Source organism: Symsagittifera roscoffensis, chromosome 4 (assembly GCF_963678635.1).
Source record: "Symsagittifera roscoffensis chromosome 4, txSymRosc1.1, whole genome shotgun sequence".
Classification (NCBI taxonomy): domain Eukaryota; kingdom Metazoa; phylum Xenacoelomorpha; order Acoela; family Convolutidae; genus Symsagittifera; species Symsagittifera roscoffensis.
The window spans coordinates 64,630,082-64,643,294 of NC_087065.1; the positions used below are offsets into that span (position 1 = coordinate 64,630,082).

Sequence of the window (13,213 nt, forward strand, 5' to 3'; positions counted from 1 at the left end):
TCTTTAAATTTTTTATTTGACACTTTTGTATGTCTTATATTTTTTTAGTTAAATTGTTTTTTTTCTTCTTAACTGATTTCTTGCATTGTGGTCTGGTAAAAGGTCGGTGTGATGAAAAGCCGGTCTGGTAAAAAGACCTATCCCCCTGTTCTCTGCTTTATTTGTAGCTAGTGTCTAATTTTCTAACTACTAAGAAGCTTTCATGGCTGAGTAGTTAGTGAGTGAGACTGTTAATCTCAAGGTGGCAGCTTTGAATCTCTGATGCAGCCGAAATTTTGCTAATTCGAGGCTTTATTAAGTTTTTTGTACTTTACTAAGCTGCTTTTTTTCGCGTTCTCGCTATTTTTTGCGTAGCGAAACTTCGCCTCTGTGTGAAAGTTTGTTATATAGACCGTAGAGTGTGATTTGTGGTTCGTCGAAGGAAGAATTGATAGCTTAAATAACGTTTGAAATGTTTTTGTTTTCACCGGATAAAAGTTGAGGTTCTCCTTTTAAGGGGGTCAAAATAAGTACTTCAACTTTTATCCGGTAAAAAATAAATCTCAAACGTTACTTAAGCTATCAAAAATTCCTTGGACGAACCAAAAATGACGTTCTACGGTCTATATAACAAACTCTCACACAGGCGAAGCTTCGCAGACAATAGCGAGAACGACAAAAAGCAGCTTTGAAGTATTTGCTTGCTCAAAATTTTCCAATAATTCCATTATAAATTAACCTAAAACGAAAACTTCAATCGATTTTTCTGGACACTGAATAAAGCTCACTGGAATAACGTCCTGATTTTTTGTTCCCGTAAATGTCTTTGGTTACGAAATGGTAAATTGTTAGAAAGTTTCAAATGATAAATTTACAAATGTGCAGCTTATGCAGCGTATTTGTATTGCCGCTATAGGGCTTGCATTGCAGCGGGCAGATGCAAATTGGGGCGGAAAGGTTCGGAAGTGGGTTTCAAGTTATAGATTTTCAAGCGGGAAAAAATAGTACTTATTCATCCAGCTTTCTCTAATTTGTCTGATTTTATGAAAAAGTTGTTGATTTGAAAGCTTCTATGAAGTTCGAGAGTCTATCATTTTTTCTTTAAATTTTTTAGTTGACACTTTTGTATGTCATATTTTTTTCGTTAAATTGTTTTTTTTATCTTAACTGATTTCTTGCATTGTGGTCTGGTAAAAGGTCGGTTTGATGAAAAGCCGGTCTGGTAAAAAGACCTAGCCCCCTGTTCTCTGCTTTATTTGTAGCTAGTGTCTAATTTTCTAAATACTAAGAAGCTTTCATGGCTGAGTAGTTAGTGAGTGAGACTGTTAATCTCAAGGTGGCAGCTTTGAATCTCTGACGCAGCCGAAATTTTGCTAATTCGAGGCAAAATTAATTTTTTTAGGCTGCTTTTTTTCGTGTTCTCCTTATTTTTTGCGTAGCGAAACTTCGCCTCTGTTCGAAAGTTTGTTATATAGACCGTAGAGTGTGACTTTTGGTTCGTCAAAGGAAGAATTGATAGCTTAAAAAACGTTTGAAATTATTTTGTTTTCATCGGATAAAAGTTGAGGTACTCCTTTTAAGGGGGTCAAAATAAGTACTTCAACTTTTATCCGGTAAAAAAATAAACCTCAAACGTTATTTCAGCTATCAATAATTCCTTTGACGAACCAAAAATGACGCTCTACGGTCTATATAACAAATTTTCACACAGAGGCGAAGCTTCGCAGACATTAGCGGGAACAACAAAAGAGGCTTTGAAGTATTTGCTTGCTCAAAATTTTCCAAAAATTCCATTTAAAATTAACCTAAAACGAAAACTCCAATCGATTTTTCTGGACACTGAATAAAGCTCATTGGAATAACGTCTTGTTTTTTTGTTCCCGTAAATGTCTTTGGTCAAGCAATGGTAAATTGTTAGAAAGTTTCAAATGATAAATTTACAAATGTGCAGCTTATGCAGCGTATTTGTGTTGCCGCTATAGGGCTTGCATTGCAGCGGGTAGATGCAAATTGGGGCGAAAAGGTTCGAAAGTTGGTTTCAAGTTATAGATTTCCAAGTGGGAAAAAATAGTACTTTTCCATCCAGTTTTCTCTAATTGGTCTGATTTTATGAAATAGTTGTTGATTTGAAAGCTTCTATGAAGTTCGAGAGTCTATCATTTTTTCTATAAATTTTTTAGTTGACACTTTTGTATGTCATATAATTTTTTCGTTAAATTGTTTTTTTTCTTCTTAACTGATTTCTTGCATTGTGGTCTGGTAAAAGGTCGGTTTGATGAAAAGCCGGTCTGGTAAAAAGACCTAGCCCCCTGTTCTCTGCTTTATTTGTAGCTAGTGTCTAATTTTCTAACTACTAAGAAGCTTTCATGGCTGAGTAGTTAGTGAGTGAGACTGTTAATCTCAAGGTGGCAGCTTTAAATCTCTGATGCAGCCGAAATTTTGCTAATTCGAGGGTAAATTAATTTTTGTTGTTTTTTTTAAGCTGCTTCTTTTTTTCGTGTTCTCGTTATTTTTTGCGTAGCGAAACTTCGCCTCTGTGAAAGTTTGTTATACAGACCGTAGAGTGTGACTTTTGGTTCGTCAAAGGAAGAATTGATAGCTTAAATAGCGTTTGAAATTATTTTGTTTTCATCGGATAAAAGTCGAGGTACTCCTTTTAAGGGGGTCAAATTAAGTACTTCAACTTTTATCCGGTAAAAAAATAAATCTCAAACGTTAATTAAGCTATCAATAGTTCCTTGGACGAACCAAAAATGACGTTCTACGGTCTATATAACAAATTTTCACACAGAGGCGAAGCTTCGCAGACATTAGCGAGAACGACAAAAGGCAGCTCTGAAGTATTTGCTTGCTCAAATTTTTCCAAAAATTCCATTTAAAATTAACCTAAAACGAAAACTCCAATCGATTTTTCTGGACACTGAATAAAGCTCATTGGAATAACGTCTTGTTTTTTTTTGTTCCCGTAAATGTCTTTGGTCAAGCAATGGTAAATTGTTAGAAAGTTTCAAATGATAAATTTAAAAATGTGCAGCTTATGCAGCGTATTTGTGTTGCCGCTATAGGGCTTGCATTGCAGCGAGTAGATGCAAATTGGGGCGAAAAGGTTCGAAAGTTGGTTTCAAGTTATAGATTTCCAAGTGGGAAAAAATAGTACTTTTCCATCCAGTTTTCTCTAATTGGTCTGATTTTATGAAATAGTTGTTGATTTGAAAGCTTCTATGAAAATCGAGAGTCTATCATTTTTTCTTTAAATTTTTTATTTGACACTTTTGTATGTCTTATATTTTTTTCGTTAAATTGTTTTTTTTCTTCTTAACTGATTTCTTGCATTGTGGTCTGGTAAAAGGTCGGTTTGATGAAAAGCCGGTCTGGTAAAAAGACCTAGCCCCCTGTTCTCTGCTTTATTTGTAGCTAGTGTCTAATTTTCTAACTACTAAGAAGCTTTCATGGCTGAGTAGTTAGTGAGTGAGACTGTTAATCTCAAGGTGGCAGCTTTAAATCTCTGATGCAGCCGAAGTTTTGCTAATTCGAGGCTAAATTAATTTTTTTGTATTTTTTAAGCTGCTTTTTTTCGTGTTCTCGTTATTTTTTGCGTAGCGAAACTTCGCCTCTATGTGAAAGTTTGTTATACAGACCGTAGAGTGTGACTTTTGGTTCGTCAAAGGAAGAATTGATAGCTTAAATAGCGTTTGAAATTATTTTGTTTTCATCGGATAAAAGTTGAGGTACTCCTTTTAAGGGGGTCAAATTAAGTACTTCAACTTTTATCCGGTAAAAAAAATAAATCTCAAACGTTAATTAAGCTATCAATAGTTCCTTGGACGAACCAAAAATGACGTTCTACGGTCTATATAACAAACTTTCACGCAGGTGAAGCTTCGCAGACATTAGCGAGAACGACAAAAAGCAGCTCTGAAGTATTTGCTTGCTCAAAATATTCCAAAAATTCTATTTCAAATTAACCTAAAACGAAAACTCCAATCAATTTTTCTGGACACTGAATAAAGCTCACTGGAATAACGTCTTGTTTTTTTTTTTTGTTCCTGTAAATGTCTTTGGTCAAGCAATGGTAAATTGTTAGAATGTTTCAAATGATAAATTTACAAATATGCAGCTTATGCAGCGTATTTGTGTTGCCGCTATAGGGCTTGCATTGCAGAGGGTAGATGCAAATTGGGGCGAAAAGGTTCGAAAGTGGGTTTCAAGTTATAGATTTCCAAGTGGGAAAAAATAGTACTGTTCCATCCAGTTTTCCCTAATTGGTCTGATTTTATGAAATAGTTGTTGATTTGAAAGCTTCTATGAAGTTCGAGAGTCTATCATTTTTTCTATAAATTTTTTAGTTGACACTTTTGTATGTCATATAATTTTTTCGTTAAATTGTTTTTTTTCTTCTTAACTGATTTCTTGCATTGTGGTCTGGTAAAAGGTCGGTTTGATGAAAAGCCGGTCTGGTAAAAAGACCTAGCCCCCTGTTCTCTGCTTTATTTGTAGCTAGTGTCTAATTTTCTAACTACTAAGAAGCTTTCATGGCTGAGTAGTTAGTGAGTGAGACTGTTAATCTCAAGGTGGCAGCTTTAAATCTCTGATGCAGCCGAAATTTTGCTAATTCGAGGGTAAATTAATTTTTTTTGTATTTTTTAAGCTGCTTCTTTTTTTCGTGTTCTCGTTATTTTTTGCGTAGCGAGACTTCGCCTCTGTGTGAAAGTTTGTTATACAGACCGTAGAGTGTGACTTTTGGTTCGTCAAAGGAAGAATTGATAGCTTAAATAACGTTTGAAATTATTTTGTTTTCATCGAATAAAAGTTGAGGTACTCCTTTTAAGGGGGTCAAAATAAATACTTCAACTTTTATCCGGTAAAAAAATAAATCTCAAACATTATTTAAGCTATCAATAATTCCTTTGACGAACCAAAAATGACGCTCTACGGTCTATATAACAAATTTTCACACAGAGGCGAAGCTTCGCAGACATTAGCGAGAACGACAAAAGGCAGCTCTGAAGTATTTGCTTGCTCAAAATTTTCCAAAAATTCCATTTAAAATTAACCTAAAACGAAAACTCCAATCGATTTTTCTGGACACTGAATAAAGCTCATTGGAATAACGCCTTGTTTTTTTTTGTTCCCGTAAATGTCTTTGGTCAAGCAATGGTAAAATGTTAGAAAGTTTCAAATGATAAATTTACAAATGTGCAGCTTATGCAGCGTATTTGTGTTGCCGCTATAGGGCTTGCATTGCAGCGGGTAGATGCAAATTGGGGCGAAAAGGTTCGAAAGTTGGTTTCAAGTTATAGATTTCCAAGTGGGAAAAAATAGTACTTTTCCATCCAGTTTTCTCTAATTGGTCTGATTTTATGAAATAGTTGTTGATTTGAAAGCTTCTATGAAGTTCGAGAGTGTATCATTTTTTCTTTAAATTTTTGATTTGACACTTTTGTATGTCTTATATTTTTTTCGTTAAATTGTTTTTTTTCTTCTTAACTGATTTCTTGCATTGTGGTCTGGTAAAAGGTCGGTTTGATGAAAAGCCGGTCTGGTAAAAAGACCTAGCCCCCTGTTCTCTGCTTTATTTGTAGCTCGTGCCTAATTTTCTAACTACTAAGAAGCTTTCATGGCTGAGTAGTTAGTGAGTGAGACTGTTAATCTCAAGGTGGCAGCTTTGAATCTCTGATGCAGGCGAAATTTTGCTAATTCGAGGCTAAATTAATTTTTTTGTATTTTTTAAGCTGCTTTTTTTCGTGTTCTCGTTATTTTTTGCGTAGCGAATTTTCGCCTCTATGTGAAAGTTTGTTATACAGACCGTAGAGTGTGACTTTTGGTTCGTCAAAGGAAGAATTGATAGCTTAAATAGCGTTTGAAATTTTTTTGTTTTCATCGGATAAAAGTTGAGGTACTCCTTTTAAGGGGGTCAAATTAAGTACTTCAACTTTTATCCGGTAAAAAAATAAATCTCAAACGTTAATTAAGCTATCAATAGTTCCTTGGACGAACCAAAAATGACGTTCTACGGTCTATATAACAAACTTTCACGCAGGTGAAGCTTCGCAGACATTAGCGAGAACGACAAAAAGCAGCTCTGAAGTATTTGCTTGCTCAAAATATTCCAAAAATTCTATTTTAAATTAACCTAAAACGAAAACTCCAATCAATTTTTCTGGACACTGAATAAAGCTCACTGGAATAACGTCTTGTTTTTTTTTTGTTCCTGTAAATGTCTTTGGTCAAGCAATGGTAAATTGTTAGAATGTTTCAAATGATAAATTTACAAATATGCAGCTTATGCAGCGTATTTGTGTTGCCGCTATAGGGCTTGCATTGCAGAGGGTAGATGCAAATTGGGGCGAAAAGGTTCGAAAGTTGGTTTCAAGTTATAGATTTCCAAGTGGGAAAAAATAGTACTTTTCCATCCAGTTTTCTCTAATTGGTCTGATTTTATGAAATAGTTGTTGATTTGAAAGCTTCTATGAAGTTCGAGAGTCTATCATTTTTCCTTCAAGTTTTTTAGTTGACACTTTTGTATGTCATATATTTTTTTCGTTAAATTGTTTTTTTTTATCTTGACTGATTTCTTGCATTGTGGTCTGGTAAAAGGTCGGTTTGATGAAAAGCCGGTCTGGTAAAAAGACCTAGCCCACTATTCTCTGCTTTCTTTATAGCTAGTGTCTAATTTTCAACTACTAAGAAGCTTTCATGGCTGAGTTGTTAGTGGGTGAGACTGTTAATCTCAAGGTGGCAGCTTTGAATCTCTGACGCAGTCGAAATTTTGCTAATTCGAGGCTAATTTAAATTTTTTTGTACCTTAGTAAGCTGGTTTTTTCGTGTTCTCGTTATTTTTTGCGTAGCGAAACTTCGCCTCTGTGTGAAAGTTTGTTATATAGACCGTAGAGTGTGATTTTTGGTTCGTCAAAGGAAGAATTGATAGCTTAAATAACGTTTTAAATGCTTTTGTTTTCATCGGATTAAAGTTGAGGTACTTCTTTTAAGGGGGTCAAATTAAGTACTTCAACTTTTATCCGGTAAAAAAATAAATCTCAAACGTTATTTAAGCTATCAATAGTTCCTTGGACGAACCAAAAATGACGTTCTACGGTCTATATAACAAACTTTCACACAGGTGAAGCTTCGCAGACAATAGCGAGAACGACAAAAAGCAGCTTTGAAGTATTTGCGTGCTCAAAATTTTCCTATAATTTCATTATAAATTAACCTAAAACGAAAACTTCCATCGATTTTTCTGGACACTGAATAAAGCTCACTGGAATAACGTCTTGCAATTCGATTACCTGCTGAAAGATCTTTTATCTAACATCTTCATTCGACCGACGCCCTCTGTCTTTTCACGTACCAGTTTTTGCTTGAAAAACTCTCCAATTAAAAGTTCAACTTCTGTGGTCAGAGGTATAATTAGAAAGTTTTTTATCAGTACTTGAAGATGGTTGAAAGTTAATTGTGTTCTCATCTTTGTGTAAGTCTTAAATAGCCTGATATGTTGTATTATAGGAGCACAGCTGTTCCATAACAACCTGTTGCCTGGTCTGTTGGGGTCTATCTTACACCCTGGGGTCCAAGTGCCTAACTCAGCAGCAGCCGCCGCGGCAGCAGGTGTAGTCCCATTCCCAACCAACCCATGGTCTCCTTTAGTCGACCTCACTTTGGTAATTTGGTCATCTTCTGTTTGTAAAAAGAAAAAACAAACAATAAATAATCAGGAAAAGTATAAATTAAGCTCTCCAGTTACGAGAAAGCGAATGGGTGAAAAATTCAGTTTAAAAATATTTGATTTAAAAAGCCAGTTGATTTTTCAACTACCAATTATAGAATAATTATTGAACCAAATTTCTGAAATTGAATTGGTTTCAGTAGCTGATTTAGCGGTAGCGGACGGACGCCCAAACCCTTCAGAGGTTCGAACCCCTGACCACTTAAAAGGTTTCCGGGCGCGATTTTTTGCTACATTTTTTGTTTAAGATAGGGGAATAAAAATATACTTCAAACAGTGTCTTAAGCGCGTTTTGTTTTCATTGCTCATAAACAAGTGATCTAAACAGCGTATTGTCATATTACGAACTCTTTTTTTTTCAATTTAACTCGCAAATAAAAGTACTCTTTTGGTAGCAATTTCGTTTCATATTACTGGCGTTTTGATAGCAAATTTTCTCAATTTAATAAGTGACTAGTGTTTGGATTCAAGAAGCGTCAGTGGCACACTTGTGTAGGACATCCGACTGGCAAAGTTGCATGTCCGATGGCTGAGGGTCGATTCCCGTAGAAGTCATTTGTTGGACAAAACATTATCTTTATTTTGCTTTCTCTTTTGTGGCCCTTTTAAGCTACACCTCTTAGGTTTTTTTGCTTGTTTGCGAAGTACAGCTTCGCCTGTATGTAATTATTGTTTGAAAGTTTTGCTCGAATTTTGGATGATATCAAATCGGCGCCCCTGCTTCATCAGTTCACATAAATTGGTAACATAAGAAATTTGTTTCAAGTTTCAAAATTCTGCCAAAACTGGCACAATGAAATATCGCAATTCTGAACAAATGAAAGTTATATCAAATTTTATGTTTATTACCCTTGCGATAAGCAAGGGTATTGCAACCGGGTGTTAGTTTTTTGTTCCCGTAAATGTCTTTGGTCACGCAATGGTAAATTGTTAGAACGTTTCAAATGATTAATTTACAAATACGCAGCGTATTTGTTTTGCCGCTATTGCAGCGTGTAGATGCAAATCTTTTTATGATTTTTAGTGAAAGTCTTTTGGCTGTTTTTCAGCTTATTAAGGGCCGGCTTATTTGCCAAATGTCTTTTATAAGCTTGCGATTAGCAAGCGCTGTCAAATCTTGATAAAGACTTTTTTTCGGGTTAACAACTAGTTTAACAAAATCACTGAATCGTTTGTGCAGCTTTCAATCATTTGTGCAGCAAACATCTCAATTTCTTGAAAATTCAAATTTAGCTTCTGAGTAAGAAAAATAGTAAACGGCTGAGGGACTACGCTTGAATCTGGTCAGCACCTGTTTTTGTAAGCCTAAACTATTTAGTATCAAAAAGATCGGCCTATGAACTAAATTTTTTTCCAGTCAACAACTTGTCTTACAGGTTTGTAATTGAAATTCATGTTGCTTTATTATCGAACCTTAGCAACTTCCAGGCTCTACCGCACTTGGTCTGGAAATTATGCAGTTGCCTTTGAAATCTAATGTCAGGGGTTTGAGTCCCGGCTGGAGCTTGTTTTTTTTCACTGTATGAAATTAAATTTTTTTCTGGGAAAAATTGATTAGTCAAATAATTGTTTATTATGTTTTCTCGGCTTAGCTGCCTCTTCACAATTTTTTGCACTGTAATCAGTTTAATTGTAGTCTCAAGTGTCCACGATTAGCTCCTGTAGTTTTAAAAATTACTATAGCTGACTGGCATATTTTACATTTTTTTGTTTTTTTTTTCCGCTTAGAAATTTTAATCGGCCTAAATGATTTCAGCTATTGTTTTGTCGATTTGGTGAACATGTTTTGCATCGGTATAAGGATAAATAACTTTTATTCATCTGTTTAATAAATCAGGTCGGCTGGTAGTGTAAAAATTAATTGTTGAAACTTTTTAATCGCTCAAAATTATTTTAAGACAACCAAAGCTTTTGGTATTTTTGTTTTCGGATCAATTGGCGTCTAACCACTTGTTGATGGCTCAGTGGACGCTCGGAAAACGCTTAAATCTTGCTCAACGCTGGTGGTTGTTTTCTCTTCTGTTTTTCTGATATTGAGTTTTTCTTATTTTAAAAAAATGTTGAATTTGTTTTATGACCACCATTTCCTTTGTTATTTTTTTTCAGCTCAATCGGCGTCTAAGCCCCTGTTGTGGATTAGTGGACGCTCGAAAAACCCTAACACCTTGCTTAATGCTATTAGATGTGTTTCTCGTATATTTATCTGAGATCGAAATTTTTGTATTTTCAAAAAAAATGGTTGAGTTATAATTTGGTATTTTTCTTTACGGATCACTTGGCGTCTAACTACGTGTTGTTGGCTTAGTAGACGCTCGGAAAATTTCAAAAGCTTGCTTTTTGGTTGTGGTTGTATTTTTCGTCTGTGTTTTGTGACAATTTTTTTTGTCTTTCCAGTTTTTTGCCATTCAGTTATGTCCATCTCACTGACCCTTTATCAGTTTGCAATTGTACTCTTTCGTTGTATCGCACGGGATATGAAGCTGCGCTTCGCCTTTGTGTTTCAGTTTTTTTAGTCGTTTTTAAATATAATTAAATTAGATAAGGTATCTTTTGAAGTTTGAAACCACTGCTCCGACCTTCTTTGAAAACCGTTAGAAAAAATCTCTTCAGTAAAACTTCTTCTCTTCAGTAAAACTTCGCTCGGGTTTTTTCCTCGATACTTCTCGATCGGCCTGATGTTCTTATCATATTCTTTTCGGTGACGATAATTGAAGTCATGAGTTTATTCGGAATTTTCTAGGTGTAATGTCAATCAATGTTTTCATCAATTGATTTTTATTTTGTTTTCTATCATCTGTATTTTCTAAACACGATTCTCGGTTTTAGGAGTCCATGAAGGGTATCAGATCAAAAACTACCTTTAAATCGTTTTTATTCATATTTTGCTCGTAATTTTCAGAATTTATTCTTATTGGCGGAAACTTCCATTCTACTAGTGATAGCTGTGTCTTCTCCTTTGACTTTTTTTAAACAAGCAAAGCTTGTGTTATAGTATGAACTCTCTTTTTTTCCAACCTAAGTCGCAAATATTGTTGCGACGCAAATATTTTTGCAACAAAATGTGTTCATTTTGATCAATAACCAGCTATTAAGTACAGCCCATGCTAAGGATTTTAACACAACTATTTTTTTTACAAATAGCACTTTAGCTTCAAGGTATCATGGTTATATAGCGTAGCGGTAGGGAATGAGACCAGCAAAAAATAAAAGGGCTCGAACCTGGGCAAGGTCGGATGTTTTTAGTGAACTTTTTCGTATACTAGCTAAAATGCGTCGGCTCAAAAACTCATTCTGTTTTCCCAGTAGTGTTAGTCATATTTTTGCTTGTGTATGCGAAAGGCAACTTCGCCTCTGTGTAGATAATTAGTGACAGGCTGGCCACTTGGTCTATATTTTTAAACTGGTCTATAAAAGTCATTATTTGGTCTCTAATTTTTTGGAAGTCTATATTTCCTGGAGACCATGTAAAAATCACTATTTACAACAAAGCTTTCTGTTTTTTTTTAATATTTTTACAGGTCCCCTCTTTGCACTGTTTTGAGATATCCGTTTTTGGTGACGGACCCTAAAATTTTTCTAAAGGCGCCTTGGGCGCCAATATGTACTAATATTGAGGGGAGAGCGCGCGCCGAAAAAACGGCAATTTTTTTATTCCAAATTATGCCTGCGGCGCAGAAGTTTTGGCCAAAACAGGGAATTTTTAGTGCTTTGACAGAGCTTGAAAAATTAATTTGGTCGACCTAAAAAAAAGGTCGACAAAAAATTTCGAAAATTGTCATAGTCACTTGAGGTCTATATATTTTTGAGAAAATAGTGGCCAGCATGATTAGTGATGACTTGAGCAAACTACAGATTTCCTTGCAAACTGAACATAGAAAAACTCAAATAGTATTTGAAATTCAAAGAGCTTCAATGTGGTTATGGAAGGCTGTTAATTCAATTAATTTTGGTTCAAAAACTAACGTGAATCGCAATCAACTTCGGAACGAAAAATGATTGTTTATTAAGTCTTAAATTTACAGTGGGTGATAGTTGCCTAAGAAGTATTTAGTAGAAACTTAACTCAAATAGTAGCCTTTCAAATCCAATTTATTGATGTGATTGTTTTTTGTTAGCTTCAAGCAGCGGGTTTGACCCAGCCACAATTGAACGCTTTTGGACTGCAGCTGCACAACATCAATGCCCAAGATCCAAGAAACTTGTTCAACAATTTTAATGGTAAGCATCGTTAATCGGGTAACGTTAATGGTGAATTGTCTTTTGATTTTTGTTAAGTGTAAATGAATGAAGTGATTAGTGAAGACACTTAAATAGGTCGTGATTTTTTTTTCAAGATAAGTCTTAATTTTGATCACGCTTAAATTTAATTTTTTTTGCGGTTCAATTCAAGTTCATGTGCTATAAAGAAGGCAAATTCAGCTCTCCATTTGCGCAAATGAAAATTGCGCTAAGAAAAGTGAATGACTTAATTTGTTTAAAAAAATATTAATTTAAAAGTTCCCAGCGGAATAAGTTACCTATTGAGCCGTTTTTCTCAAATTGTGTTTCATCTAAAAATTGTCACTCTATAATAATTTTGAAAATTCGAATAGCTTCATGGTGATATGTTTTCTTTGAACCAAAAAATTCATTACATAAAAATTCAATCATTGAGAAGACCGTTCACACTTGTTGACTACACTTTCATACACTAAATTGAGACGACTTGCTGATTTGAGTTCACTGACACTACCAACTGTCTGTTGGCTGTGTTCTTTAAAATTTAAATAATAAAAGAGTTTATTGAAATGCAAAAAGCTTGAAGATGTTTTTTTGTGAAACCGAGATATGAAAAAAAATTGCCTCAAAATTGTTTTCTTGCCTCGTGCAGGCCTCAAAGTAGTTTTGGCGTTGAGCTAAACTTGCGTTCTCCAAAAGAAAATTAAGGGCGTAAAAAGTTGCGCTTTACACTTAGTTTGAAGTTGAATTATTTTGAGAATTTTCTTAAAGTGGGTTTGGTTTCGTTCAAAAGTGACATCATAAGATTACTCAATGAAATAAAATCAGTCGCTTCTTTCTTAGTGTAAGCGAACAAATTGAAGACACTTATTCAGGTAGTTTGACTTTTTATGGTTGTTTTGGTAGATGTCTTTGACTTTCGATTTTTCAAAATAATAATTCGAATTATTTTGCTAAAAGGGATGCAAGTTACGCTCTCCAGTAACTCTGGTTTCCCAGCTGAATAAAAACATCACATTTTTTCAAATTTTCCTCTGATTAGATTCGTCTAGTGAGAAAAGGTGTCAATCATAAAAGAGTCTTAAAATTGAAAGAGCGTCAACGTTATCTGTGATTTTCTTCGGAATGCAAAAAAAATTTGATTTTTTTGTTTTCCTTGAGTTAATCGACACCTTCCAAACTATTTTTTTACCTTTGTTTTTGTTATTTAATAGTCTCTGAACGTAGTTAAGACTCTTATATAGGTCGCGATGATATTTTTTTTCAGGAAAAGTCGTAAAATTTGTTCAG

General features: G+C 34.6%; 2 protein-coding genes across 2 annotated transcripts in view; both read left to right on the top strand.

Annotated features, from left to right (window-relative positions):
* The window catches only part of LOC134844522 (uncharacterized), a 638,515-nt gene that overhangs the window by 534,517 nt on the left and 90,785 nt on the right, over positions 1–13,213 (top strand). The gene's annotated exons all lie outside the window — the stretch shown is intronic.
* Positions 1–13,213, top strand: part of LOC134843923 (uncharacterized) — a 59,246-nt gene that overhangs the window by 35,823 nt on the left and 10,210 nt on the right. Inside the window, exons 3-4 of the mRNA XM_063860266.1 lie at positions 7,486–7,640; positions 11,821–11,923. Of these exons, the coding sequence (XP_063716336.1) occupies positions 7,486–7,640; positions 11,821–11,923 (258 nt within the window). The remainder of the gene's footprint in view (positions 1–7,485; positions 7,641–11,820; positions 11,924–13,213) is intronic.